Here is a 13933-nt window from a genome sequence, read left to right as displayed (position 1 = left end):
TCCTCTTCTTGTCCCCATTGCTGCTGTCACTGTTGCTGCCTCGCTGAACCAGACTGTGGAAGCACTTAACTAGTTGCTTTCTAAAGTTCCTTTCAGTGCTGCTTGGGAAGCGCTAGTGAAAGCGTTCACAGCGAGCGACTGCTTTATGGAAAGCGTGCCATCACTCTGGTCCTGGGCGGTAGTGTGAGCAGCGTGCTGGCTCCTCTGTCGTCTCTCGGCTGCACTTACAGCTGTGCCCCTTCCAGGTGGTGACCTTCTGGACCGCGATGCTCAACGGTCCTTTACCCAGAGCGCTGCAGAACGCAGAACATCCAACGCTGCAGGCCAGCGCCTGTGACGCCCTGTCTTCCATCTTGCCGGAAGCCTTCAGCAGTCTGCCGGTAACCTTCAGGGTGTTTTCTCATCTTTAATGTGTGATGCTAAGCATGAGAGCTTGAGTTTGATTTTGACTCTTTTGAACCAGTATTCAACATCATCTCTGAGGAAAAGGTACATGTTCTACCTGAGTGTAGGGTGAGGGCAGAGGAGAACAGCACTGAAATCTTAATGTCTCAGGGGAGCTTTTCCTCCCTGTGCTTAGAAGGTGGGATTGGCGGGGGAAGGGAGAGTAGCAGAGGCTTTGAAGTCACATTTTAGCATTTCAGATCTATAAGTTAGAAAATCCTAGCTCTTTGCATTTGAATCCTAGCTGGTTTAAATCCTAGCAGCTCTTCTGCCTTCTAGCCCTTAATGGCATTTGCATCCCTTCTTATTTATATAAATTAGTTTTTATAAGGAAGGCAGCATGATTAAAGGAGGAGAACAAAATGACCTGATTCCCATGGTGGTAGAGGTTACATGTAGTCACGAGGCTGTGAGCCCTGTCTCAAGTGGGTCCTCTGATGTTTACTGGATCTGAGTTGAACCTTTGTTCTCTGCCAAGTTAGCCTCGAAGACTCGGTTGTGTTCACCTCCCTGACTGTGGATTCAACACAGATGTGTCACAGTCACTTGTCGAAGGCAGTGGCTCATAACTTCCACTCACGCTTTTGCGTGGCCTCCCTTTCTTATTGCAGAGCGACAGGCAGATCCTGTGCATCACGATGCTGCTGGGGCTGAACGACAGCAAGAACCGTTTAGTGAAAGCTGCCACCTCGCGAGCCCTCGGGGTCTATGTGCTTTTTCCTTGTCTCAGACAGGTCAGTGAGCCCACATAGCTCTACCGTGCCACTTTATAGTCATTTTATTACTCTTTGTGATGATATAGAGCTCCTGAAGTAGACAGTAAAGGCAATTAAATTGGTTTGTAATCTGGTTTCCTTAATTGCTACTAAAATATGCTAATGTCTGTAAGAGTTGACTCATTGGAAAAGACTCTGATGCTGGGAGGGATTGAGGGCAGGAGGAGAAGGGGACGACAGAGAATGAGATGGCTGGATGGCATCACCGACTCGATGGACGTGAGTCTGAGTGAACTCTGGGAGTTGGTGATGGACAGGGAGGCCTGGCGTGCTGCAATTCATGGGGTTGCAAAGAATCAGACACGACTGAGTAACTGAACTGAACTGAAATGATAGTTCATTTAACTATTTTGCACACTGCCCAGGACCCTAGGCCAGTGAATGTTTAAAGTAATATATGGTGAAAAAAAGAAGTGAAATGGGACATTACCATACAATAGTAATAATTTAGAAAGTTAATAAAATTTTAATACAAAGAAACAAATTTCTCCTTCACTCTTATTTGTGACCTTTATCTCACTGAGAAGTGTGTAAGTGAACAGGATGTGCTTACAAGTGTGTTTCATTGTCCACATCTTTTCCCAAGGTGGACATCAAACCAAGCGCAGGATTCAGAGATGGTTGTCACAGGCCAGGTTATAAGGTGTTTGCAAGAGCAAAATCTGTAGTCTCCTTGAGTGTATATGGCCTGTATCAGATTCATGGGAGACCTTCCCCTGGAATTTTAATGAGTGTCTAAATTGTCATATAAGAAAACAGTAAATTGATTAAATGAATTTTGATTTACAAATACAAGTTTGTGGTAAAGGCTTATATAGCTTTATCTGAAAACAAATTTGAGAACTTTGAAGGTAGCAGTGTGAACTCTTAAGGTAACTACAGTGTTTTGTTTTGTTTACCTTACAGGATGTCATATTTGTTGCAGACACAGCCAATGCAATATTGATGTCACTTCAGGACAAGTCTCTTAATGTCCGGGCCAAAGCAGCCTGGTCCCTCGGCAACCTGACCGACACTCTGATTGTTAACATGTAGGTGACTCAGCTCACTGTCTCTGGTTGACTTCCAAGGCCAAGGTCCCAAGAGGACTCTTTGATCCTACTAGAAAGCAATTAGCAGTAATTCCCTTACATTATGTAGTCAGTCTTGCTGCTTTGTTTTGTTTTATATTCTGTATTTATATTTATATTTGTTTTATATACTATTAGTAACCTGTTTTTTATGTATATATATAAAATACTGTATGCTGATGCAAGTAATACATCCACATTATAGAAAATGTGAAAACTATAAAAGTAGAAAATCAAAACCTTGGTAATAGTTGCCTGTTTTTCAATATTGTATTTGTATATTTTTAAGTGATGTATTCGCAGCTTTATCCTCGAATTTCCCTCTCCAGAGGCCACTGCTCTTACGCATACACAAGTATCTTGCTTTTTGTTCCTTCACTCTGGACATGTAACATGTATAAGCATTCTGCTGGCTTCTGTAGACTTTTTATAAATTGTTATTTGTTATTACACACTCATCTCTGTGCTCATTATTTTGCCGTTCCCCTGTAACTGAACATTCGTGTTAGTGTAGGCTTTTATATGCATTGAACATTTTTGTGCATGAAATCTCCATTGTGAGATACCCTTTTCGGTTATATCCCTAGATGTAGACCTACAAAATCAAAAGGTGTAAACCCTAAATAAGTTGTCAGTATAATCTGAACAGATTTGTGGAACTCTTTGTATAATTACACTGAGTGAGTATATTTGTACATGTTTAGGCGGGTTTTACAGTTAACATGTTTCGCTTGCTTTGGGTGGGACAGGGAAACACCAGACCCAAGTTTCCAGGAAGAGTTCTCAGGCCTCCTGCTCTTGAAGATGCTGCAGTCAGCTATAGATGCTTCCAAGGATAAAGACAAGGTACACGGACAGCACAACCTCAGATTTCTCAGTGAGACACTTAGTGTATTACGGTTCTGTCTCACCAAATGTATCCCTGTTCAGAGGAGATCGAGAGTGTGCTCAGGGTGTATAGTGTGCACTCCACACTTGACGCTCTCCTTCCTATCTCGTGAGAAATACCAGTGCCATTTGTACGACTATCCCATGCCTGTTCTTCCAAAAATCTCTTGGTAGAATTGACAAGTCAGGAAGATGAGCAGCTTGGCTTTGAATATTCCCTGTTACACTATTAAGTTTTAAAAGTGTAGACATGCACTTTAGGGTCAGCGGACATCAGCCAAGTTCAAATCCTGGCTTTCCCTTTAATAGCTGAATGACCTTTGGTGCATTATTAACTTCTCTGAAGGTGAGTTTCCTCATCTGTGACCTGAAAATCATTCCATATACCTCACTGGACTCCAAGATGCCTTTTATTATAGCACCTAGCATAGCACCAGGCCCAAACCAAGTGCTTGACTTAGTCAGTGGTTCTGAAGACCCGGGAAGCCCTACCATAGGTTAATTCAGTCAGAATTGGTTTTGTTTTCTTAAAAAAAAAGCTCCCCAAATGATTCTAGTATGCTGTAAATTTTGTGACTTATGAAACCTAGGTTTTCCAAGCCTTGCTGCAAATCAGCCGTGTCCTTTTGCCTCTGGGCCTTACACACCATCTCTGTAAAACAAGGAAGATAGACCTCTCTGAAGTCCCATCTGACATTTAAAAAATCAGGGCAAGGAACTATAGAACCTCATCTCTCTGATGACACAGAATGTTGCCCCACAAGACCTTGCAGAGTTCTAAGAACTTGCACCTTTACAAGCTACATTTTTCATTATCTCATTGCTTTAAGATGTTTTGGGCCTCCTGTTTGGTGTTTTTTTGTTGTTGTTGTTGTTGTTTTTAATTAAAATTATACTTTCTGACACACATCTTTGGCAAAACAGATTTCTAATGCTTTTACATCTTACTCCAGGTAAAAAGCAATGCAGTCCGAGCCCTTGGAAATTTGCTTCATTTTCTGCAACCTTCTCATATAGAAAAACCCAGATTTGCTGAAATCATTGAGGAGGCTATCCAGGCCCTGATTTCTACTGTTCTGATTGAGGCTGCCATGAAAGTCCGGTGGAATGCCTGTTATGCGATGGGAAATGTATTTAAAAATCCTGCTCTTCACCTCGGTAAGAACGTCTCCTTCTCTCTGATGGAGGGCTTCTTTGGACAATACACACCAGTCTCCATTATTAATAAAACCACGCTGTTATTCATGGTATTTTACTGAACACCCCAGTTTAAGGGAAAGGTGAGGTAAATCATGGTCTATATATTTAAAGGGGTATTGTGTTGCCACTTAGAATTACATTTACAGAAAGTTCTTGATAATCTGGAAAGATAGTTCTGATGTTAAGCAAATGAAAATGAGATATGGAAATTGTTTCTACAGTGTGATCTCAATAAATGGGTAGAAAAAAGACTGAAAGGAAATTAACCTAAATATTGACAGTGATTGTCTTTCGATGGGATGATAAGTAGGATTCTTTTCTGCTTTTATTTTTCAAAATTTTCTGCAGTGAGCATACATTGTTTTAGCAATCAGGAAAAAGGTTAAAAGGGAAACAGACATGAGAGAAAGAGGGTTTAGCTGGAAATCCCACAGGAGATGTTGGCTCCGGGGTGGAACGCTGCAGGCAGGGAGGGATCTGCCTCTGAGGATGACAGGCCCTGCACCTCGGTACATCAGCAGCAGCTGATAGCTGTTCTGGGGTCTGGATCACAGCTTCCAGATCCCACTCGCTTGAATTGCCAGCATTTCTGAAACACGAGGGTGTCTGCCTGGAGAGGTGACTTTCCTCTGGACCAGCAGAACCAACATTGCCTTAGGGAGGTCTGTCTCCGCTCCTTGTACTCCCAGAAGCGTCCAGGCAGACCAGTCAGCCGGGAGCCTCATGGCTTCATCCACTGAGGAAGCAGCCTGAAGTGGCCTTTGGCATTGGTGTTCTTTGTACTGGGTATCTGCCTCCTGTCTTCAGAGGCAGCAGAGGAGTCGGGAAGGGCTGGGAACATTAAGGAAGCTGCATTTTACTCTGCTGCCCATCTTGAGGAATAAGAACTCCCAAAATGGAGCGGGTAGTGGTAGCTCTGACGAGGAATAAAGCTGGCTGACTTTCTGGGGCCAACAGGAAGGGAGCAAAGACAGAACTCTGGGCATCATCTTCTCAGTATTAGGAATTTGAGCCTCCATTTAATCTGAGTACTCTGTCCTCCAGTCACTGCCTAAACAGTATTTTCTTTTCCTTTGTAATAAAATGCAAGACCCACTTTTTAAGTGAGATTTAAGTGAAAACATGGAAGGACTAACGAGCACTAGTGTATGTGCTTCCTGCAGGCCCCTTCTCTCCCCCCACCCAACTTACTTTTAAACTTTCATTTGCTCTAATGACTATGGATTCTTTCTAGAAACAGCCCCGTGGACCTCCCAGGCCTACGACGCCCTGACATCAGTTGTGACGTCATGCAAGAACTTCAAAGTGCGCATCAGATCGGCCGCCGCCCTGGCTGTCCCCCGCAGGAGGGAGCACTATGGGTCGGTCGAGCAGTACGCTCAGATCTGGGATGCCCTGGTCACCGCCTTGCAGAAGAGCGAAGACACCACAGACTTTCTGGAGTTCAAGTACTGTGCCAGCCTGCGGACCCAAATCTGCCAGGCGCTGATTCACCTCCTGAGCTTGGCCAGCCCCTCCGACCTGTCCTGCATCAGGAAAACCCTCGAACTGCACAGGGATATGGTCCAGTCCTATATCCTACAGTTTTTAAAATCAGGAACAGAGAGAGATGACACCGGAGCACCCCACCACCCGCAGGAAAGAGACCAGATGGTCAGAGCGGCCCTGGGGCACATAAACAGTGTCCAGGCACTGGCTGGCGACCCAGCCAAAAGGGCCATCGTGGCCTTTTTAGAAGATACCCTGACCATTTATTTTGACTCATCTGGCTCTCAAGTAGCACTCTTAGGATTAACCCATCAGTGAATGGTCTACCATACTTTCCAGGGGTCAAGTGGAAACAGGAAGACCTGAGCTTGAGCATCAGATGTGTGGGGTTAGTCTTAGGGGCAGAAACAGTCTTTTCACTATTAATTTAGAACGGGTTAGTGGCTATTGAAATTTTTCTCAGCGGGTTCATCCATGTTGCAGAGTGGTTTCACTGCCTTGGCTGTGGCTGTGGCTGCTGGACTCTCTGACTTGTGCTCGGGGAGCCAAGGAGTTGGGTTGTCCTGTGGATTGAGTAGGCTTGGGTTCTGAAGAGTGGTCTCAGAAGAGTATTTAAAAAAAGAAAAAGCAAAAGGATTTAGGAGTTAGAATGTTGTATATTGTGTCTCTGGGAATTGTTTTTCTTTTGTAATAAACTCATGTAAAGCAGTGTGCCCATAGTCTACCATTTTTGTCAAGTTGCATTTATAGAAAAGTGTAAGTAGAGCTGCTGTTCAGCCAATTTGTGCTGGTTCAGCTGCATCGGTTGCTTTCAGGTTGATAAATAGCTGTTGCACTGAGCTCCCCGAGCAGCACCCCTGGAAGCCCCCTCCATGCCTTCCCACAGCCCTGTAAAGATGAACTGGTGTTCAGGGCCCTCTGGCCGAGACCCATGTCCATTTCAGCCTGGCCGTAACATCGGCTTCTATTTGAATTTCCTAACGTCCTTTAGGAGAATGTGGTCCCCTATGCTGGATTTTTGATGATTTTGCCACCTTTGGATTTGTGCCTTAAAAAAGATTATTTGTTTAATTTACATGATTACAAGGAGAGGTTTTTAGATTATATTTTGATAATGCCCAAGCAGTTATAAAAGTCGTTTCTCACTGAAACATTACGTTTAAATTTTGCATGTGTGTCTTGACCACCAACTTTATTGTAAGTGATTTCAGTCAGGAATTTAGAGATATATAATAAAAGATCCCATACTTCCACTTGATATGGATAATTAAGAATCAGGATACATAGAGTGAGTTTTGGCAGTATATTACAACTCAGACGGTAAAGAATCCGCCTGCAGTCCTGGAGACCAGATTTGATCCCTGGGTTGGGAAGATCCCCTGGAGGAGAGAATGGCTGCCCACACCAATATTATTGCCTGGAGAATTCCAGTGACAGAAGAGCCTGGTGGGCTACAGTCCCTGGGGTCGCAAAGACATTACTGAGTGACTAACAATAGTTGGCAGTATATTATTTAACTGCAGTTACTTAACTTAAAATACATACTTCACAGCATCCATGTGTCATTTTTTTCTCCTTTATCCTTAAGTTACTGTTTCCCTTCTATGTTGCTGTTTGTTCAAAAAATATGTTTAGGCAGAGACTAGGGAGCAGAGTATTCAGATAGCTGAAGTCTCACTTTTTTTTGTTGGTAGAATACCAATTTCCAAAGCATGAGACTACCAGCACAGTAAAAACTACCATATGAAACATTCTCTAGACTTGCTTTTCTTTGGAGGATTCTGGGCAAGAATTGTTATAGAGCCCATGGAACTGAGTTGAACTTGTACCAACCCTGTCTTGAATCTTTGAACTTCCTTTTCTTGAAGGAGTATATTCTTAGTAGCAGCTTGTTTACTTGCTGTTTTCATAAAAGTAAAAATATGCCATATATAACTCATTCCTGGTTCTTTGAGCTTTCACTGGTGGGTTTCTTGATAAAATATCTCTGAAATGATTTTGAATGGTTTCCCTTGCTGATTCACTCTTACTTACCATTTGCTTACTTTGAATAAAATTTTTTTCTTTCTAAATCTTTCAGAGCCTTAGAGGTTTCCAGGTTTCTGAAAACTGATGTTAATATTCATATGCAGGAAGAAACCAAGGCTAATAAGCACTTCCAGAAATCCATAAGTGTAGACTGAGGGCTTCTGTCGGTCGGATGCTACTTCTCTTCGCCCTGTGACTTTGTGGCTGTACACCCAGGCTGAAGGCTCAGGAAAGCTGCCATCATAGAAGGAAGCCACTCAGAGAATAAAGGGCCAGGATTTATTTGCTGCAGAAACTGTAGGAACTCTGGCTCTGATTCGGAATGCCAAATTCTGAACTTTCTTTTGATACATGATACTGATGTTTCTCTTGATATTTAAAAGAACATTTGGAAGAGAAGTCAGCTTGGCACAGAAGTCTAGAGCAAACTCATTGAATCAAGAGCATTAGGAAACATCACTTACCTTCCAACCTTTCCTGTGAAACTCAATAAACCCACTTCTAGAGCCCAAGGAAGATGCACACTGTAGCCTCTAGCAGATTTAGTTAATGGTAGAGTCAGTCCCCTTAGGAGATGAGAAGTTAAGACACCTCGTCAAAACCAGAGCAACAACTTCCCTGATTTTGATATTTGTGCGTGAATCCAGACAGGAGCAGAACCTCACCACCAGCTTAAGTGAGCTCTAGTTACTCTGGTTTGTTCGGCCTTCATTCCATTAACAGGGTGCAGTGGTTGAGAGCCTGGGCTTGAATCCTGGCTCTGCTCTCCATCTGTGAACGTCACTTCACCTCTCACGCCTGGTTTTCTCATCTGTGAAATGGGGATGATGATGCCTGCCTCATAAGAATGTTACAGCAGTGAAATTTGTTAATACATGGAAAGTTCTTAACTTTCGGTACTCAATAAAATCAGATGTTTGTTTTCCTTGAATTTTCAGAGCGCTGGGCAGAAACGGTATCAACACACCATGCGCTTCTATGATGCTGGTTGGACAGCTGGAGTCCCCTGACTGCACTTCTAGGTAGTGAACCTGGATCCAGCAGGGTGGGATGGGCACTGCCCCCAGGACCTCTGTGGCCAGCCAGAAACAGCCCGCTGTGGGCCCCCACAGACCCCTAATGGGCAAAGGCAGGGACTGCAAGTGAGTTCTGCCTCGTGACCCATCCCTGGCCAGTCTTCAGAAATTACATACCCAGTTTACACAAACTTCGGAATTACACCCGTTTAACAACTCTTCTTAGTAATTACGTCCTTGGGCAAGTTTCTAGACCTCTAATCGGTAAAAAGGGGAAAACTACCTCATAGAGTTTCAGGAGTCTGTCACATAATACGTGTAAAGCATTGTCTTGGAGCCGGCACAAAGCAGCCACTGGCCCTCTTTAGCCTTTTCTTTAACTTCCTCCCTGGGCTTGACTGTCTCCTCATTAGGGTGAGATCTCTGGAGTGGGATCTTGGGGAAGGAGCTTCTAATCTAGTACAGTCCTTGAGTCCTCAGGTCTAAACTAAAGCTCAGCTCTAGTGGGTGAGGATGTTATATTCAGTCAGTTCAGTTCAGTTGCTCAGTCGTATCCGACTCTCTTCGACCCCATGGACTGCAGCACACCAGGCCTCCCTGTCCATCACCAACTGCCAAAGTTTACTCAAACTCATGTCCATTGAGTCAGTGATGCCATCCAACCATCTTATCCTCTATCATTCCCTTCTGCCTTCAATCTTTCCCAGCATCGGGGTCTTTTCCAATGAGTCAGTTCTTCACATCAGGTGGCCAAAGTATATTAGGATTGGGCCAAATTCTCAGCAAACCAGCATTCATTTGCCATTTATGCTCAACACTCCCAAGGACCCTCCTGCTGCCACCAGTAACAGTAACTAGGGGGAAGGTGGTGGTGGTATGGCCTCTCCGGGGACATAATTCAAAGAAAAGCACCTGTGTTGAGGCAAAGCCCTTCCCTTGAGAATTAATTGCTCTGCAATCTATTCTGTGACCTATTAGGAGTGACTATAGGGACACAGGTGTTTTTTTTTTAATTTAGAACTTCTATTAAAATATTACATTAATAGGTCAAGTAAGAAAATGCAAATGGTCATTTTATGGATACTGAAAGACTGATAAAACTCAGTGTCCTTTTCTGATCAAAATTCCTTTAAAAAAGAATTTTAAAAAATATTTCATCAACATCATGAAATATTTTTATCTTGAAGAGTGACTTTGCTAAAATCACAACCAAGAGAAGTCTATCATCACCACTGTTACCTAACATTGTGTGAGATTTCATGGTCAATATGATCAAATAAAAGCAGATTTTTTCAGAAGTTTTTTCAAAGATTCCAAATTAGCATTATTTGTAAAACACCAGTCTGAGAGACTGAATTCACAAATCGTTATTTGTAGAAAATCAAGAAAATCAACTCCAAAAATAACAAAAGTTTTGTAAGGTAGCTGGTTACGAATTAGGCCAAAATCAATAGCTCTTCTATATATCAAATATAACCAATAAGATTTTATGTTTAAAAGATCTCATTGCAGTAGTGACAAAATGTCAGGAGTAATCTAACCTAATTCTAACACAAGGATTTTGTGGAAACAAAATTTTTAATCGAAATTTTTTTTAAATGTCATTTTTAAAAAATGAGAAGATATACCATATTCCTAGATAGAAGGACCCAAAATTATAAAAAGACTATGTCTCTCTGAATCCAGAAATATAGCTAAATTCCTATCAAGATAAAAAATACTTTTAATGGCAAAATGATTCTAAAGTTCATCTGGAAAAATGGATGTAAAAATTCAAACCAAGGAATTTGAGTTTTAGCCACCACACCGTGCTTGGGCAGAGCAGGGTGGGGGGTCAGGGGGGAGGGTGTGCAGGCAGAGAATTTATCCTCAGGGTGCCCTAAGGGTGCATCGCGATTTTCAGCCTTTGTAAACCCTCAGCTCTGTGATCTCACTCCAGTGCTAGCCCACCCTCTCCCTCCCACTGAACACAGCTAGAGTGCCGGGACTCAATGCATGCAGCTGCTATCTCGAAAAGGAAAGCATAACAGGCAGACCAGGGGAGGAAAGGGGGACTCAGCACACCCAGCTGACAGCAAGTTCGCTGTTATTGCCCCCTGGTGTCTCCTGGCCTGGACCCCAGGTGGGCAGAGTCCTGGACCCGCACACCACGCTCCCAAAGAAGCTCTCTGTTTCTGGCCCTGGGATGGGGCACGAGGGACTGTGTGGGTCAGGGAGAGAGGGCAACACCCTGTTTATTGCTTCTCTCCCCTCCTACCCCTGTCCCTTGGCAATCCCAGTGCAGCCGTGGCCGTCACAGCCAGGCAGGTGCCTAAAGCTTCAGGGAGGGGAGCCCTTCTCTGACCAGAGGAAGTGTGGTCCCAACAGCAAGAGAGTGACGCCCATTGCTTTCTCTTGCTCTCTGCGTTTTTCTCACTTGACCTCTTGATGTGGGAACATTTTGTGGATAAAGCTATGACACCAGAGGGGAATTTGAAACTTTGGGAATGAAGGAAGAGCAATAGATGTGGGAAATATGTGGGTAAATAGACTGTTTTTCTTGTCTTAAGCTTTTCATAACATGTACACACTTCTAATATTCCCTGATAGAATCTTCAGTGAATATAGGTGTGTGTGTGTGTGTGTGTGTGTGTGTGTGTGTGTGTGTGTGCTCAGTCGGGTCTGACTATGCGTGACCGCCTTGGACTGAAGCCCACCAGGCTTTTCTGTCCATGGAATTTTCCAGGCAAGAATACTGGAGTGGGTTGCCATTTCCTAGTCCAGGGGATCTTCCCAACCCAGGGATCGAACTCTCATCTCTTAATGTCTCCTGTGTTGGCAGGCAGATTATTTACCACTGTGCCACCTGGGAAACCCCAATTATTCACGTAAAAATTACCATCTAAAGAGGAAGGGTAAAGAGATCTATATGGTAGTAAGATTTCTATATTTCACTTGAACAATAAAATGTTAATTCTAAACATCCTATGAAAGTTATTTTGTAGTCGCTAGAGAAACCACATGCACACACACAGATTACACAAAAGATATATTCAAAAACTCACTAGGTGATTAAGGTGGAGTATTGAAAATTATTCAAATAATCCAGAAGAAGACAGGAATGAAAAACACAGGGGACAAATAGAAAACCCCAAATAGTAGATCCAAGCATATCAACAATTACATCACGTTTAAACAGTCTAAATAGACTAATTAAAAGAGACTGTCAGAATGTAAAAATACCCAAGATTTGTGCTAAGGCTAAGTGATTCAGTCGTGTCTGACTGTGTGATCCTGTGGGCTGTAGCCTGCCAGGCTCCTCTGTGCATGGTTTCCCAGGCAAGAATACCGAAGCGGGTTGCCGTTTCCTTCTCCAGGGAATCTTCCTGACCCAGGAATCGAACCCACATCTCTTACGTCTCCTGCACCAGCAAGCAGGTTCTTTACCACTACTGCCACCTGGGAAGCCCATCCAAGATCCGACTAGATGCTATTTATAAGAAACCCATTTAAAATTAGTGAAGTTTGAAAGGAAAAAAGAAAACCATGCAAATATGAGTACTAATAAAAAAAATTTTGGAGTAGCTATATGCTATCAGACACGATAGACTTTGGAGCAAGAAAACTTATCGGGAATAAACAGGGAAATGGCATAAAGATAACAGTGTCAAGTCACAGACAAGGCCTAACAATCCTAAACAGCTGTGAACCTAACAACATAACTTCAAAACACATGAAACAAAGGCCGATAGAACTGAAAGCAGAAACGACGACTCGGCAATCGCCGGTGCAGACTTCAGCACTCACGCCTTTCTCAGTAACCAACAGAACAGCGAGACCATATTCTGCATCATGAAACAAATCTGGACAGATTTGAAAGAGTCGAAATCATGCCAACTCTGATCTCTGACCATATGGAATTAAGCCAGAAATCAATCACCAGGAAATCTCTTAAGTACTTGAAATTAAATAATATACTTCTAATTAATCCATTAATTAGATGGATTAATTATTTCATAGGTCTAAGTGGGACGTCTCAAAGCAAATAAGAAAATACTTGAAACTTAACAAAAATGAAAATATATCAAAATGTATAGGTACAGTTAAAGCAAGGCTTTGATGGAAATTTATAACACTCAGTTGTGTCTGATTCTTTCGACCCCAAGGACTGTAGCCCTCCCAGGCCCCCCTGTCCATGGGATTCTCCAGGCAAGGATACTGGAGTGGGTTGCCATGCCCTCTTCCAGGGGATATTTCCAACTCAGGGATCAAAACTGCATCTCCTGAATTGCAGGTGGATTCTTTACCCCACTGGTTGCTTTTTATTTGGCAAGCACAGAAAAGATCCTAGATGCATCACATTACTTCTTTTTTTAATGCTTAAATCATCCTATTATAAATAATAAAATATTTTGCAGCTATTTCTGTTACTTAAAGGTTTTAACTATTTTTGGTTCTCTGATTTCTTTCAGTAAATACTCTTTTTTAAAAGTTGAGATATTTTTGATATATAACATTATGTATTATATGATAAAATCAGTTCAATTCAGTTCAGTCGCTCAGTCGTGTCCGACTCTTTGCGACCCCATGAATCGCAGCACGCCAGGCCTCCATGTCTATCACCAACTCCCGGAGTTCACTCAGACTCACATCCATAGAGTCAGTGATGCCATCCAGCCATCTCATCCTCTGTCGTCCCCTTCTCCTCCTGCCCCCAATCCCTCCCAGCATCAGACTCTTTTCCAATGAGTCAGCTCTTCGATGAGGTGTCCAAAGTACTGGCGTTTCAGCTTCAGCATCATTTCCTCCAAAGAAATCCCAGGGCTGATCTCCTTCAGAATGGACTGGTTGGATCTCCTTGCAGTCCAAGGGACTCTCAACAGTCTTCTCCAACACCACAGTTCAAAAGCATCAATTCTTCAGTGCTCAGCTTTCTTCACAGTCCAACTCTCACATCCATACATGACCACTGGAAAAACCATAGCCTTGACTAGACGGACCTTAGTCTGCAGTGTAATGTCTCTGCTTTTGGATATGCTATCTA

The 13933-nt window shown here is 43.0% G+C and overlaps 1 protein-coding gene across 2 annotated transcripts in view; it reads left to right on the top strand.

The window, feature by feature from the left end:
• Positions 1-6579, top strand: part of HEATR6 (HEAT repeat containing 6) — a 33584-nt gene extending 27005 nt beyond the window's left edge. The window contains exons 15-20 of one of the 2 annotated variants that reach the window (XM_005693164.3): positions 246-380; positions 1056-1178; positions 2127-2251; positions 3040-3136; positions 4132-4336; positions 5613-6579. In XM_005693164.3, coding sequence (XP_005693221.2) covers positions 246-380; positions 1056-1178; positions 2127-2251; positions 3040-3136; positions 4132-4336; positions 5613-6184 — 1257 coding nt within the window. In that variant the 3' untranslated portion in view covers positions 6185-6579. The remainder of the gene's footprint in view (positions 1-245; positions 381-1055; positions 1179-2126; positions 2252-3039; positions 3137-4131; positions 4337-5612) is intronic. The other variant, XM_013971803.2, reaches the window with a different exon arrangement.

The sequence above is a fragment of the Capra hircus genome, chromosome 19, assembly GCF_001704415.2.
Source record: "Capra hircus breed San Clemente chromosome 19, ASM170441v1, whole genome shotgun sequence".
Classification (NCBI taxonomy): domain Eukaryota; kingdom Metazoa; phylum Chordata; class Mammalia; order Artiodactyla; family Bovidae; genus Capra; species Capra hircus.
The sequence above is the reverse complement of the archived record's forward strand: the minus strand, read 5'-3'. Positions and strand labels throughout refer to the sequence as shown.